This window comes from Acanthamoeba castellanii, assembly GCF_000313135.1.
Source record: "Acanthamoeba castellanii str. Neff unplaced genomic scaffold scf7180000084693, whole genome shotgun sequence".
Classification (NCBI taxonomy): Eukaryota; Discosea; order Longamoebia; family Acanthamoebidae; genus Acanthamoeba; species Acanthamoeba castellanii.
In genome coordinates this window covers 37,676-50,168 of record NW_004457616.1, presented here as the reverse complement: position 1 = coordinate 50,168, position 12,493 = coordinate 37,676, and the positions used below count along the sequence as shown (strand labels likewise).

The 12,493-nt window shown below is 59.3% G+C and overlaps 2 protein-coding genes across 2 annotated transcripts in view; both read right to left on the bottom strand.

Moving 5' to 3' along the window:
- Positions 1-977: 977 nt before the first annotated feature.
- On the bottom strand, positions 978-5,497 carry ACA1_126180 (BTB/POZ domain containing protein; the record flags this gene model as incomplete). Its single annotated transcript, XM_004348642.1, has 16 exons — positions 978-1,477; positions 1,646-1,862; positions 1,930-2,012; positions 2,080-2,146; positions 2,259-2,375; positions 2,484-2,583; positions 2,657-3,694; positions 3,767-3,931; positions 4,002-4,118; positions 4,197-4,314; positions 4,410-4,439; positions 4,528-4,645; positions 4,759-4,861; positions 4,953-5,061; positions 5,160-5,185; positions 5,382-5,497. The coding sequence occupies 16 exons, from the start codon at positions 5,495-5,497 to the stop codon at positions 978-980; spliced, it is 3,024 nt and encodes a 1,007-aa protein (XP_004348692.1).
- A 464-nt stretch (positions 5,498-5,961) lies between these two features.
- The window catches only part of ACA1_126170 (BTB/POZ domain containing protein), a gene marked incomplete at both ends in the record, with an annotated part of 7,659 nt that continues 1,127 nt past the window's right edge, over positions 5,962-12,493 (bottom strand). The window contains 22 exons of the mRNA XM_004348641.1: positions 5,962-7,193; positions 7,449-7,530; positions 7,614-7,703; positions 7,792-7,832; positions 7,909-8,035; positions 8,113-8,213; positions 8,304-8,592; positions 8,706-8,774; positions 8,993-9,109; positions 9,183-9,282; positions 9,346-10,396; positions 10,492-10,575; positions 10,790-10,899; positions 11,021-11,098; positions 11,148-11,307; positions 11,413-11,449; positions 11,504-11,569; positions 11,633-11,741; positions 11,811-11,916; positions 11,996-12,024; positions 12,270-12,319; positions 12,365-12,424. Of these exons, the coding sequence (XP_004348691.1) occupies positions 5,962-7,193; positions 7,449-7,530; positions 7,614-7,703; positions 7,792-7,832; positions 7,909-8,035; positions 8,113-8,213; positions 8,304-8,592; positions 8,706-8,774; positions 8,993-9,109; positions 9,183-9,282; positions 9,346-10,396; positions 10,492-10,575; positions 10,790-10,899; positions 11,021-11,098; positions 11,148-11,307; positions 11,413-11,449; positions 11,504-11,569; positions 11,633-11,741; positions 11,811-11,916; positions 11,996-12,024; positions 12,270-12,319; positions 12,365-12,424 (4,188 nt within the window). The remainder of the gene's footprint in view (positions 7,194-7,448; positions 7,531-7,613; positions 7,704-7,791; positions 7,833-7,908; positions 8,036-8,112; positions 8,214-8,303; positions 8,593-8,705; positions 8,775-8,992; positions 9,110-9,182; positions 9,283-9,345; positions 10,397-10,491; positions 10,576-10,789; positions 10,900-11,020; positions 11,099-11,147; positions 11,308-11,412; positions 11,450-11,503; positions 11,570-11,632; positions 11,742-11,810; positions 11,917-11,995; positions 12,025-12,269; positions 12,320-12,364; positions 12,425-12,493) is intronic.

Genomic DNA, 12,493 nt, shown 5'->3' with positions numbered 1-12,493 from the left:
TTGTTGATGGTCATCCACCCCATACACACAGCGCGACACTACACACCACCATCTTGCAGAACGATCAACACACACACGCACAACGGCGGAGAGGAGAACAGTGACCGTCTCCGGAGTGACTTTGTGTGGTGGTGGTGGAACTAAACAGATGAATCCAACGTCGTATAAATAGAACGAGATAACCACCATCAACACCGCCATCCACGACAAAGAGGGACGCACCAGTCGGCGACGTCGTTGGGTGTGAGGTAGTAGGGTCGATCATCCGGACCCTCCATTGGTGGTGGCTCGCCGGAGAGCGTTCACCCGGGGTTGCTGTAGTGGTGGAAGTGAGTGTGGTCTCAGAAAGTGGGAGTGCTTCCAGAGCAATGATGAGGTGTGGCGGTGTTGAAGGGGAAAACGAAAAGGCCAGTGCCGCGGAGGGCTCCGGCAGCGGAGACCGGGGCATGTCCGAGGAGCGTTTGCTGAACGGTCGAGACAAGAAAATTTTAGTGGCAATCTTCCAATTGGCCCCGCGCAGACCGCGGCGGATTTGCCCCTGCGTCGGTTGGACGGAAAATGTTGCACAAGTTATACGAAACCCTCCCGTTGGTAGATGTTGTGCGAGGAGAGCGACCCGTGGACAGACAACTGGATGCTCGGCCACCAGGTCTGAATTGACTCTAAACTGCACTTCGTCTGAGTATTCTTCTGTGGCGGAGTTGGTGCGCTCCAGTCGGCTTCGGCCACACAACTCCTCAAGCCTGGAGAGAGTTCTTCCCCTGACACCGCAAGATCCCGTCGACGTGACACCGCCCGAATTCCTCTTCTAAAGACATAACTGAAAACAACTGCTCGCTTTGGGCCCAAAGCGCTTGAATTTCAGGGGCTCTACACTTTCGTCGCACCCAACGGCGAAGAAGAACCAAAAAAGGTGGAGTCTATGCTGTGTGCGGTCCTCCGGCATCCGGCCGCGGTCTTGCTCTCACGGCGTAAGCTCACTGGCCAAAGGAAAAGCTAAAGCCGGAGGAAGAAGGCGACGACGAAGATGATGAGGAGGAGCTCGGGGAGGGCGACCCAAAGACGAACGCGGCCGGCGGTGACTCGAGGGTGGTGCTCGAGGAGGGCGCGAACGGGGTGGTCGAAGCCGTGAACATCGGGGGCGTGGCGGACACCGAGAGTCCACCGAACGCGGTTGTCAGCGAAGCGGCCGGCGACGCGTCCGATGACGCCGACGGCGGAGGAAGGAGCGCGAAGCCCTCGTGCTCGCTCTGAGTGTCAGCGGCGGCGGCAGTGACACCGCGGCCTCGTCGTGCTGCAGGCTTCTTGCCCGCGGCCTTGTGCTGGCCTGCGGTGGTCGCCGGCTTGTCGGCGGTGAGCTCCGCATGGGTCTGGACGGTGAAGGGGCTGCCGCGGAGGTGCTGGCCGTGAAGCGTCACCTCGACACTGTAGATGCCCCGGTACGGCACCGTGTAGGTCACTTCGTAGATGCCTTCGCCTGAGAAAGAAAACCATTGTACCACGTGAGTCTCGAGCAAATGAATGACATGTGCTTGTCTCGTCTACCGCCACTCCCTGCGCGCTTCACCTGTTCGCCACTCTCGCACGCATGCAGGCACGCACACACGCACGCACGTCGCACACGTTGCACACGTCGCACACGCACCGGTGGGATGTCCGTCTTTGTCCTTCTGCTCGGCCACGCGGCCCTTAAGGAAGCCGTGCTTCTCGAGCCGGGAGGCGATGGCTGAGTCGAACAGCGGAGCGTCGGGGCTGAGCAAGGACGCGTCCTCGCTGGTGGGCTTCTCGAGCTTGATCGGGAACAGCTTCACCTCGAACCGCTCGCCACCGCACGTAGGGACCTGGTCGGCCTCGTTGCGCGCCTTGACGTCCTCGTGACGTCAGCTGGTTGTCCCCTTGTCTACAGACACTGGGCGGGTGCCATCGTACCTCGATCGTGAAGCGGCACACGAGCCAGAGGGCGGCGTGATTGCGGTGGAGGTCATGCACGATACATTTGTCCGCGCAAGCGACTGGTGTGTTTGCATATCAGGGGTCAGCTCAACGTGTTGTGTTGTCTTGTGTGTTAAGAGTACGTACTCTTTCGCCTGAACTCTTCGATCTGCTCGGGCGTCAGGTGGGCCGCCAGCGCCTGCTTGCCCTCTTCCTGTGGCGCGACAAAAGAGAGGGAGAGCGCAGCAAGAAAAGCGGGCCGAGTGTTGGTGCAGGGGTCCAGGACTTGGTAGCGAGATGATGGTGATGTGGTGGGGTGGTGGTACCGATGCGAATTCGCCTCGGTTCTGGATCATGTAGTTCGACACGAGGACCTGCAGGTACTGGATCTCGTAGCGATGGCCGATCGCCAGGAAATAGCCCGCATTCTCCATGGTCAGCCCCTGCAATAAATATTCAATACAAAATCAAGCGTTTGAAAAGTGAGCCAGCGACACACAGCTTGTAGCACGCACGCACACGCACGCACACACCGCACACAATGCGCGCACCTGCTCGATGAAGGCTTCGAGGCGTTCCTGAAGCGAGAGAAGTCCGTATAGATGAGCAGCCATCAGCAGCTGCACCACCGTCTCCTCGTCGAGCTCGGGCCTTAGGTGGTTTGACGGACGGCCGACACAAAGGGAGAGTCACGACATCGATGAGAAACAGGCCGGGGGCGGACGGGTGGGCCAACAGGGAGGGGTGGTAGTACTCGGCAGCGTAGATGTAGCGGAGGACGGCCATAAGCGTCTCGCGCGACAAGTCGCGGATCTGGATCACGCCGTCGGTGGCCTCGCGCATGCCAAGCGTCAGCATGGCGCGGAAGTACGACGACCGCGCACACAGGATGGCCCTGTGCGCGTGGACCTCGGGGTGGCCCTCCACCACGAGCTTGACGTCCGAGTAGAGTGGGTTGTCGACAAACTTGAGCAGTGAGTCGGCCAGGCCGTCTTCCTCGTTGTCCTCCTGATCGGTGGCTGCCTCCTGCTCGGCCTCGGCCTGCGCATCGCTTTGCTTCGCTTCGGCAACTGCGGCTGCGGCTGCACGGGTGTCGCCCTTGAGCAAGGCGGCGACGCGAGGGGAGTGCTTGCACGCCAGGGCCTCGAGGCTGCGCAGCTCCGGCTGCCGGTCCTTCTTGAGCAGATCCCAGTTGCGGGCGATCAGCGTGAAGCAGCGCTCGTAGAAGCCCCTGAGGTCGGTCGCCGTCAGCTGCAGGTGCGACAGGTCGGCGTCGACGCCGTCGCCGGCCGCCTGCTGCCGCCCCTGCTCGCGCTCGTCGACGTCGAACGAGGCGAGGTCCTCAAGGCGCTGGCACACGCTGACGCAGTTGAGACCCATGCCGAACGTCGACTCGCAGGCCTGCTGCAGCTGCGCCGAGCCGAGCTGGCGCTTGGCCACGGTGGCCAGCTGGACCAGGACCGACAGCGAGAGCTCGGCCGAGAGCGGCTGGCCGTAGAGCCACTCAACGACGTGCTCCAGCAGGTGGTCGGGCACGCCGTCCAGCTTCAGGCGGAGAGCGCCGTCATCACCACCTGCGCTGCTTTCCTTGATCAGCCGCCTGAGAACGGGCAATCGGTGGAGCACGATCTTGTGGCACCGGAACTCGCGCGCGCCCTCTGCACCGACGAGGGTCACGTCGGAGAAGTTTTCGGTTCCGTTCGGGTCGAGGAGCGACGAGATATCCTTGGCCAGGCGCGTCTTGTTCGGATCCGTGCCGACACTGAATTGAGATACGGGCACGACTCAGCCAAACCACACACACACACACACACACGATAGCAGCAATGTCTACCTGACTGCGACAATGGTGTGATGCCAGCCGCAGGCCACTTGCGCAACGGTCACGCCATCAAGCGCCTCGACGAGGCGCGGAGCCGGCTGATCTTCGACGTCGCCATGACACAGCGCTCCCCACTCGCCCACTCCCCACGTGTACAGGCGACCCATTTCCGTCACACTGCAGACGCGCCAGAGTCAGCCACAGCCAACTGTTTTTGACCGTCGTCAGTGAAAGGGCTGCTGCGTACCAGGCGGTGTGGGTGGCACCACAGGAGACGCTGGCCACGGCGCGGCCGTCCAGCTCCATGACCCTCCGGGGCACCAGCTGGTCCTTCTCTGGGCCAAGCTGGTGCATGATCGTGCCCCTGTCAGCAACAACACATGTGAGACTCGGTAATTTCTCTAAGAGAGATATGGACATATGGACGCAAGGGCAAACGTACCAGGTGTAGAGCTGACCATCGTGAGTGATGGCGGCCATGTGGTAAGACCCGCACGCGATCGATTTGATGCCCGATGCGAGTTCGAGGTTGACCTTCTCCGGCTTGGCAACACCCCCGGCTGTAGAGCGGCCAACAACGCCGCCGCAGTGATGTCAGGCCTGGAAAAATTGCAAACATACCACTCACGTCCCATACAGCCACGCCACAACGTACCGGGCTGCCAGGTGTAGATCTCGTTGGCGGCTGTCGATCAGTAAGAAAGGGAAAAGAAGAGAAATGTTGGTGATGGCAGCATAAGAAAAGAGGCGGGAAGCGAGAGGAGGCGCCGTACAGGTGAGGGCGGCACAGATGTAGACCGAGCCAGCGAGCTGGGTCACCCCCGAGGGAATGACGAGGACGGGCTTGGGCGTCCTCCTCGTCACCACCGAACTGAACTGATAGACCGCACCCTAGTAGCACACGAGCGCAGCGAGAAAAGAGCGAGAGCAGCGGGTGAGCCAAGCAGTGCCGCCGCGGGTCACAGATAACCCGATGAACTCGTCTGACCAAGCGTTGCGCGCACCGTTTCGGTGAGTAGTACTACGTGGGCGTCAGTGCAGGCCACTGCCTTGATCTTGCCCATGCTCGCGATCGTCTGCGCAGGCAGCTCGCTCAGGCGTTGGGTCCTAGGGGTGTGTGGCCCACGACGACACATAGTGGTGGTGAGCGAACGACAACTGAGAGCCCAGAGGAAAAGAAAAGGGGGGGGGCGAATACGGGGCGTCCTCCGAAATGATGCGGCACCACTTGACGGAGCCCTTCTCCAGGAGCAACACGGCAGTCGAGCCAGCGCAGGCCACTTGCTTCACGCGTTCATTCTGCACGTCTGACGAAAGCAAGAAGAGGGAAGCAAGAAGAGGGAAGCAAGGTGCGTGAGTGACCACGCATAAGGTCAAGCTGGCCATAAGGGCAGTGGGGTCGTACTTAGGAAGCTCCGCCCGGAGGGGTGCCTACGGCGAGGCACAGGGCCAGGTGGTTAGAGCGTCAGTGTCAATTAAAGTATCAGTGAAGGGCGGGGGGGGGCAAGAAGGGTGAGTACTCGGCCTTGCAGTCGCCATTCTCTGTGATGTGGGAAGTAGGAAGAATGAATATTTAATAAATGATTAAAATAAATCAACACTGTGGATGGGTTTACCAAGAAGGAACCAGGCGTGGTAGGACGCGCACACCACCTGCCGCGTTCGTGTTGGCAGTTTCTGTCGTAGTTTGGGCTTCCCATCGTCTCTACTCACAAAGATCTCTGTAACCACGGAGCCCTCCATCTTGGCTGGGAAACTAAAACATTTGTATTATTTTCCCTTTTTCTCCACCTCCTTCGACAAATAAAATGCAGACAGCTGTGGGAAATTCACTGCGCCAGGTGAACTTGAACTCTTGTGCACACGTGATCTTCTCATGTGGAATAAGGGTTGTTGGAAGGAGCTGCAAGAGTGCTGGAGTGAGCTGAAGTTACATTGGTAAGAAAAAAGTACCTGACCAGAATGATGTGTGTGCGGTCCTGCAGCCACACCATAAACAGCCAGCCAACCTGCAAGCAGGTGAGGCCTGGCATAGAGGAATGGCCAAAACCCACTCTGGGCCAAGGTTGCCCAGGGCTGAATCAGCCAGATACTTGTTCCCCCTTCCCCACCGTTGTTTTCTTGTTCTTGGTCTCTGTGCTCCTTTCAAGTGCGTGTTGAATTTACGAGCTTGGGCAGCCACTTTCATAGAAGGGTGGGCATACAACTTATTCCAGGTTCGCCGGCTCGCTCGGGGTGGGGGAGCCAAAGGCAAACACAGAGGGTGATGAGGAAGAGGATGAAGAAGACGAAGACATGAGAGTAGAAGTCGCAGGCGCGAAGGGCGATGATGATGCGAATGGCGAAGGTGACGAGAACGAGAAGTGAGCAGTAGGCTCGCCGGGTGCAAGTGTCGCGGCGGTTGTAAAGGAGAACGAACTCGCTGGTGACGACGATGAAGCCGACGTTGGGGTAAGAGGCGGCATGGTCGAGAACGAGAACGGACTCGCCGGCGGCGATGATGACGTCGACGGAGGAGGCGGCGCGGCCGACAAAGAGAACGGCGACGATGATGATGAAGGCGATGTGGAGAGGGTGGCGCCAGGCGTTGGTTCGGGACCATTCAGGGAGAGCAAGGAAAACGAGAGCGAAGTGGATTCCTCAGCGGCGGCGGCAGCGGCACTCGATCTGCTCTTGCGGCCTCCCGGAGCTCGGTCCTTTCTCCTCGTGGCGGTGGTGGTCATGCCGGCGAGCAGTCCCGACTGATTGTAGGGGGACGAACCGGTGGCAGTGGGCGGGCTGAAGGCGAACGCGGGCAACGCCGGCGCTGCGAAGAGGGACTCGCCCCAGCACATGACGGACGCCGGGCTGCTGGTGATGTGCTCCCCGTGCAGCTTGACGATGATCACATACTGGCCGGTGGAGGCGTTGGCGTCGTCGCTCGTCGGTTTCTCGATGGTGTACTCGACCGTGAAGCCGGAGAGAGGGTTGAGCGCGACCGAAACGCGCACGTTGTCGGCCGACTTGAGCTGCTCCTCGGCGTTGTTGTCGAGCTGCCAATCGGGGTCGCTGGTGAGCGCTGCGTCCAGCGCCCGGAGCTCTTCGACCTCGGCCCGCTTGGTGGTGGCCTCAAGCTCGATCTTGGTCTCGCCCTGCAGAGCCTTCTGCGCGTCGGCGCTGGACGCCGCCTGGGCTTTGATCTTCTGCTTGAACAGCAGGAGGTCCCCGCGGTGCTTGGCCACGTTGCGCTCCCTGGCCTCACGGAGCCGTATTGTGCGCTCGGCAGTGGCGAGTTCGTCCTCGGTACGCCACAGCCGAGTGAGGAGGTCGCGCCGCTGCTGAGCGCGCACGAGCTCGCCCGGTCGCTCGCGCCTGATGACCACCTGAATGTCGTCCAGCGTCTTGCCGGCCAGGCCCGCCTCGTTGTCCCACCGGTCGTGCAGCACCACCTCGAACGTTTCTGCGGCCCGGTGAGCTGGCCGTCAAAGGGGGTGGTTGGCGGCGTCCACATACCTTTTTTACCGTAGGTAGCAGTGCGGAAACCATTGCCGAGTGCGACACAGAGACCGGGGAATGGCTAACGACAAAATCACCAGAAGAACACACGATGTGACGACCGCTCACTCGGGTCAGCAAGCGGCCACAGACAGCCAAATGACAACAGGAAACATGCACGGTACCTTATTGGGTAGGCATAGGATCTGAAAGGGTGAACCTTTGATGGGGCGTGAGGGCCTCGCCGTGGTCGAGCCAATGTGGCGACCGAAGAGCGTCAACGCATCGGACTTGAGTCCGACCTACGCATTTAGGCATCCCTCAGTTGGTTAGATGTTTGTTGGTTTGTTGGTTTGTTGGGAGTGAGGTCAAGTAAGTGACGCACAGTGAGCGGGTGCTGGCCGGCCAGGGTTGCCATTACGGAGAGGGTGTAGGTGCCATCGTTGTGGTCCTCGAGCGAAACCCCAGAGCCGTCCTGCAATGACCCGCCCCAAGGTATGAGCACACCAGCACCGCGCAGAAAAAGAAAAAAAACAAAGGAGAAACAGGGACAGGCAGCGCACCAGCGCCTCTCCTATAGTAGCCTCCCATTCCTTGCCTCCGCCTATCGACACGCGGTGGTGTGCGCGCGGTTAGCAACTACCCCAAGCGAACACGAACAGGGCAACAGAGTCCAGTACCAAGGCACTGCTGACCGAACGAGTCCTTGGCCACGAGGGTGAAGGTTCGGTACTCTCCGGCCACGAGAGTTAGCTGCTCGGCGTCGTAGATAAGCTCGCAGTCGTGGGGCGAATATTCGTGTCCGGCCTTGTTCGATAACAAATGTCAGCCGGACTGGAAGCAGCACTACACAATGTTGTTAGGGGTTCAAAGGAGATGCGTACCCAGATGATGAAAGGACTGCCTCTGACGTGCTTGCCGTAGAGAGTGACTTCGAGTCTGTAGGTGCCCCGGTAAGGCACACCATACTGCACCACGTACTCGCCTAGAACACACGACGCCCACACGACCACGGCCCACGCCGTCAAAGGTCAGAGGGCAATTTAAATTGGGTGGCTTGGGGAGAGAGACGCACCTGTGGGGTTAGCCACCTGCAGGTACTCGGTGACTCGGGCCTTGATGAAGCCCTGCTGCTGCAGCTGTGTCTTGATATCCTCGAGCAGCCGGTCGTCATATCGGTTGGCATCGAGATTGGCCATTCTCTTGTCATCGCCTTCCGCTTCCTTGTCGTCGGTGCTCGCGCTGCGGGCCGAGTCAAAATCGGAGCCGGGCGTATCGGCGAGTTCCGGCACATCGATTGGGTAGATCTTCACTTCGAACTCTTGGCCGCCAGAGGCGAGCAGGTCGCCATCCACGTTGCACGACTTGAATGGATCATGCAGACACCACACAGCCCAACGACACGACACGCCCACGATGCACGGTGTTTAATGGCGGAATCTACAAGCGCAAGGCGAAAGCTGCGGCATTATGATACCTGAATCGAAAACGTCGAGAAGCTGTTGACTGGCGCCCAGTTGATGCCGGAGCCGGCGACGAGACACTCCTGGGCACAAGAGACTACGTATCGCCACACGTCACCCCCCCCCCGGTCAGCGAATCGTATGCACATCACATCGAGGGCGAGGCCGGTCCCGTACTCTTTTGCCTGTACTCGTGCAGCAACTCTGGCGACAAGTCCTCGAGTGCCTCTTCGTTCTGTGTGGTGGTCGTGAGTGTCATGATACAAAAAAAGGGGGTTTTGGGATCACATCATGTCCGTACCGACTCGAACTCGGCGCGATGCTGGACCATGTACTCCAGGGCGAGGGCCTTGAGGTGCTGCGCCTGGAACCGGTTGGCCATCTCCAGGAAGTACCCAGCATTCTCCGCCGACAGGCCCTGCGGTGATGACGTCGGCAGTGTTACCAACCACCTTCTTGCCAACCGGCAATAATAAGAATAATAAAGATACCTGCTCGATGAACGCTTCGCATTGCTCCTGCAGAGGCAGCAGCACGTACTGGTTGGCACTGATCATGAGTTCGACCACCGTTTCCTCCTGTAACTCAACCCTATCGGAACAACCAGAAGAGATCAGCATGAGTACTTTCAACTACTGTCGAAGGGGAGCGTACTCGGCGGCGTAGAGGTAGCGAAGGATCGTTGCGAAGACCTCGTATGAAATATCGCCCACCTCGATCACGTTGGTCGTGGCCTCGCGCATGCCGAGCGTGAACATGGCGCGGAAGTGCGACGACCGCGCGCACAGAATGGCCTTGTGCGCCTGGATGTCGCGACCCTCCACGACGAGCTTGACGTCGGCGTAGCGCTCGTTGTCGACAAATGCGGCCAGCGTGCTCGACAGAGACTCTTCCTCCTCTGCCGTGGCCGTGGACTCATATTCTTCAAACATCGACGATCCGGTTGTGTTGCTCGTTTCAGGCTCGTGGTCGGGCAAAGCCGTGGTCTCTGTTGTCGCGCCTGTCGCGGCCGAAGCGCCCGCTAAGTCTGCTTGCGCGACTTCCTCAGGCATGGTCGTAGGTGCGCCTTCGTCTGATGTACCGACGGTCTTGTCCGCTTGGTCCTGGTGTCGTTGCTCGCGCACCGACCTGCTGGTCTGGTGCCGTGTCTTCTCCTTGATCATGGACTCGATCTTGTGCGAGTGCTGGCTGGCTTCGTACGCGACCGCCCGAAATTCCTCGTCGCTGCTCCACTTCTGCTCGAAGTTGAAGATGACCATCACGAAGCAGGGCGAGTGGAACCTGGCCAAGTCGCCCTGAACCAGCGGCGCCAGGCCGTGATCATCGTTGGGGCCGAGGTCGTTGCCCGCGATACCCGGGATTCGCTTCTGGAGATGCGCGAGTTCCCTCCACACGCGGCACACGTTGTCGGCATTGATGCCGGAGCCGAACGTCGCCACGACCTCCTCGAAGAACGCAGCGAATTTCAATCGCTTGGCCACGGCCGCCAGCTGAAGGTAGGTGGCGGTGGCCAGGTCGGGCGCGAGCGGGTGGCCATAGACGGCCCTGACCACGAATGGCAGCAAGCGGTCCTCCACGTCGACATGGAGGACCGGTTCGGCTTCCAGACCAGCCTTGGCGTCGTTCTCCTCGATGATTCGCTTCCATGCAGGTAGGCGCCCAAGCACCATCTTGTGGCATGCAAGACCTCGAGCACTGCCTCTGCCTGGGGGACGGGGAACACACATGTGAGACCGGTCGACCAACGGCAATGAAATGACGACAATGATCTGCAACGTAAGAGAATCGGCAATGACATACCGTAGACGGTCGCGTCGGAGAAGTTGTCGCCATCGAAAGCGAGCAGAGAGGAGATGTCCTTGGCCAGCTTCGTCTTATTGGGGTCTGCGCCAACACTGCACGTGTAGATATGCTAGCGATTAGAATGGTCAAGCAGTAAGCTGGGATTGGGCGGAAAGACTCTGACGTTACCTGACCACAGCGATCGTGTGGTACCAACCACAGGCAATGTGGCTCACTGTCATGTCTGTTCATGCATGCTTGCGATTAGCTCAAGAGCAAAGCGAGCTGACTCAGAGCCAGCATGGGAGCTACATACCGCGCAGCTCTTCAACAAGGCGAGGCGTGATCTGGTCAGCCGTTTGGCCGTGCCCCAGCGCACCCGAGGTACCCGCGCCCCATGTGTAGACGCGACCCATCTCCGTGAGACTGGCCAGCAAGCTAACGTAAGCAACAGCCGGACTGTCGAAACTGCGTTGAGGAGATCGCTGCAACATACCAGGCGGTGTGGGATGAGCCACACGAAACGCTGACCACCGGCTTACCGTACAGAGCCGCCACGCGCTTTGGAATGGCTGTCTTCTTTTCCCCACCGCCGAGGCCCAGCTGGTGCATTGAATTGCCTCCCCTGATTGAGCCAAGACCACAGCCGCTGTCAGTAAAACAGAATATCGCACCTGGCGAGCCGGGAGTCGTACCAAGTGTAGAGCTGGCCGTCGTTGGTGATGGCAGCCATGTGATAGGACCCAGCGGCAATCGACTTGATGCCCTTGTTCTCCAGCCCCTCGACTTTTGTAGGCTCGCTGCTCGGTTCCCAGGTATAGAGATCACCACCAGCTACCGAGGGGAGCAAGCTAAATGATTACACGCGGTCCGACACCACGGCATGACGCGCATGCCCAAACAAACCAACACCACTCCACTCTAAGCAAGGCTCTGTACCCGTGAGGGCTGCGAAGTTGGCCACGGAGCCTGCGATCTGCACAACGCCAACGTTGGGTGCAAAACACAGGACTGGCGCCGACACACGCACGGTTTGGTTTCCCAAGCACATGGAGGCCGTCGGCCCAGCCAAAAGCTTCACCATGAATACAGATCGCTGCAGACGGGGAGAGCGGTGAGCAAAACCAGACATGTGACACACACTTGTAGTGGAGCGAACCTCCTCGCATAGCAGGAGAACGTAGCCCTCCGTGCAGGCCACCTCTTTGACAGGCGGAAAGGTGGGGTTTTTCTCGCCGACCAGAGTCAGCTCTATGAGCGGCGGGTGGCTAAAAAAACAACCATACATGTGAGTTGTGAGCCGGTTGTGAAGGTTTCAGATCATCGAAGGAAGGCACCTGGAGTCGGAACCCACTTTGCACCACGCCACCTTCCCGCTTTCCATCAGAAGTACCGCGATGGAACCAGCACAGGCCACTTGCCTCACCCTTTGGTCCTCCACAGCTGGATGCACGAAGAGGGTGCACCCGACATGAGCGCAAGGCCGAAGGGAAGGAGTGCAAAGGCGAAGGGAGGCACGCACTAACGATGCGTCGGGCGCCACTGGGCCGCCTGTGAGAATTAAAAAAAAAAAAACCGAGACAGCGGTCGAGGTCATGATGTTAAGTCTGTACACTCATACAACGAGGCGAAGGAACGAGGAAAGAGAGGAAGGCAAAACGCACTCAGCGTAGCATGACCCGTTCTCTGTGGTGTGGAAAACAAGCCATCAATAATTTCAAGAATTGAAATAATTAGAAATAATTGGAAATAATTCCAACAAAACTAAAGAAAGAGGGGACGAACCAAGGAGGAACCAGGCGTGGTAGGACGAGCACACCACCTGCCGCACTCGTGACATGAAGTTCTGTGTGCGCTGGGGTACTGGGGTAGATGGGTGCCCCCCGCACACAAAGACCTTGGCCGCCGGCGCCTGGCCCGCGAGCGAAAGAGCCTCCGCCACCTGGGCTACCTGGGCATCCTCCGTGGTTGCTGCGGGGGCTTGCTGGTGCGACTTGCGCTTGGCACTGGCCGGTTTGTG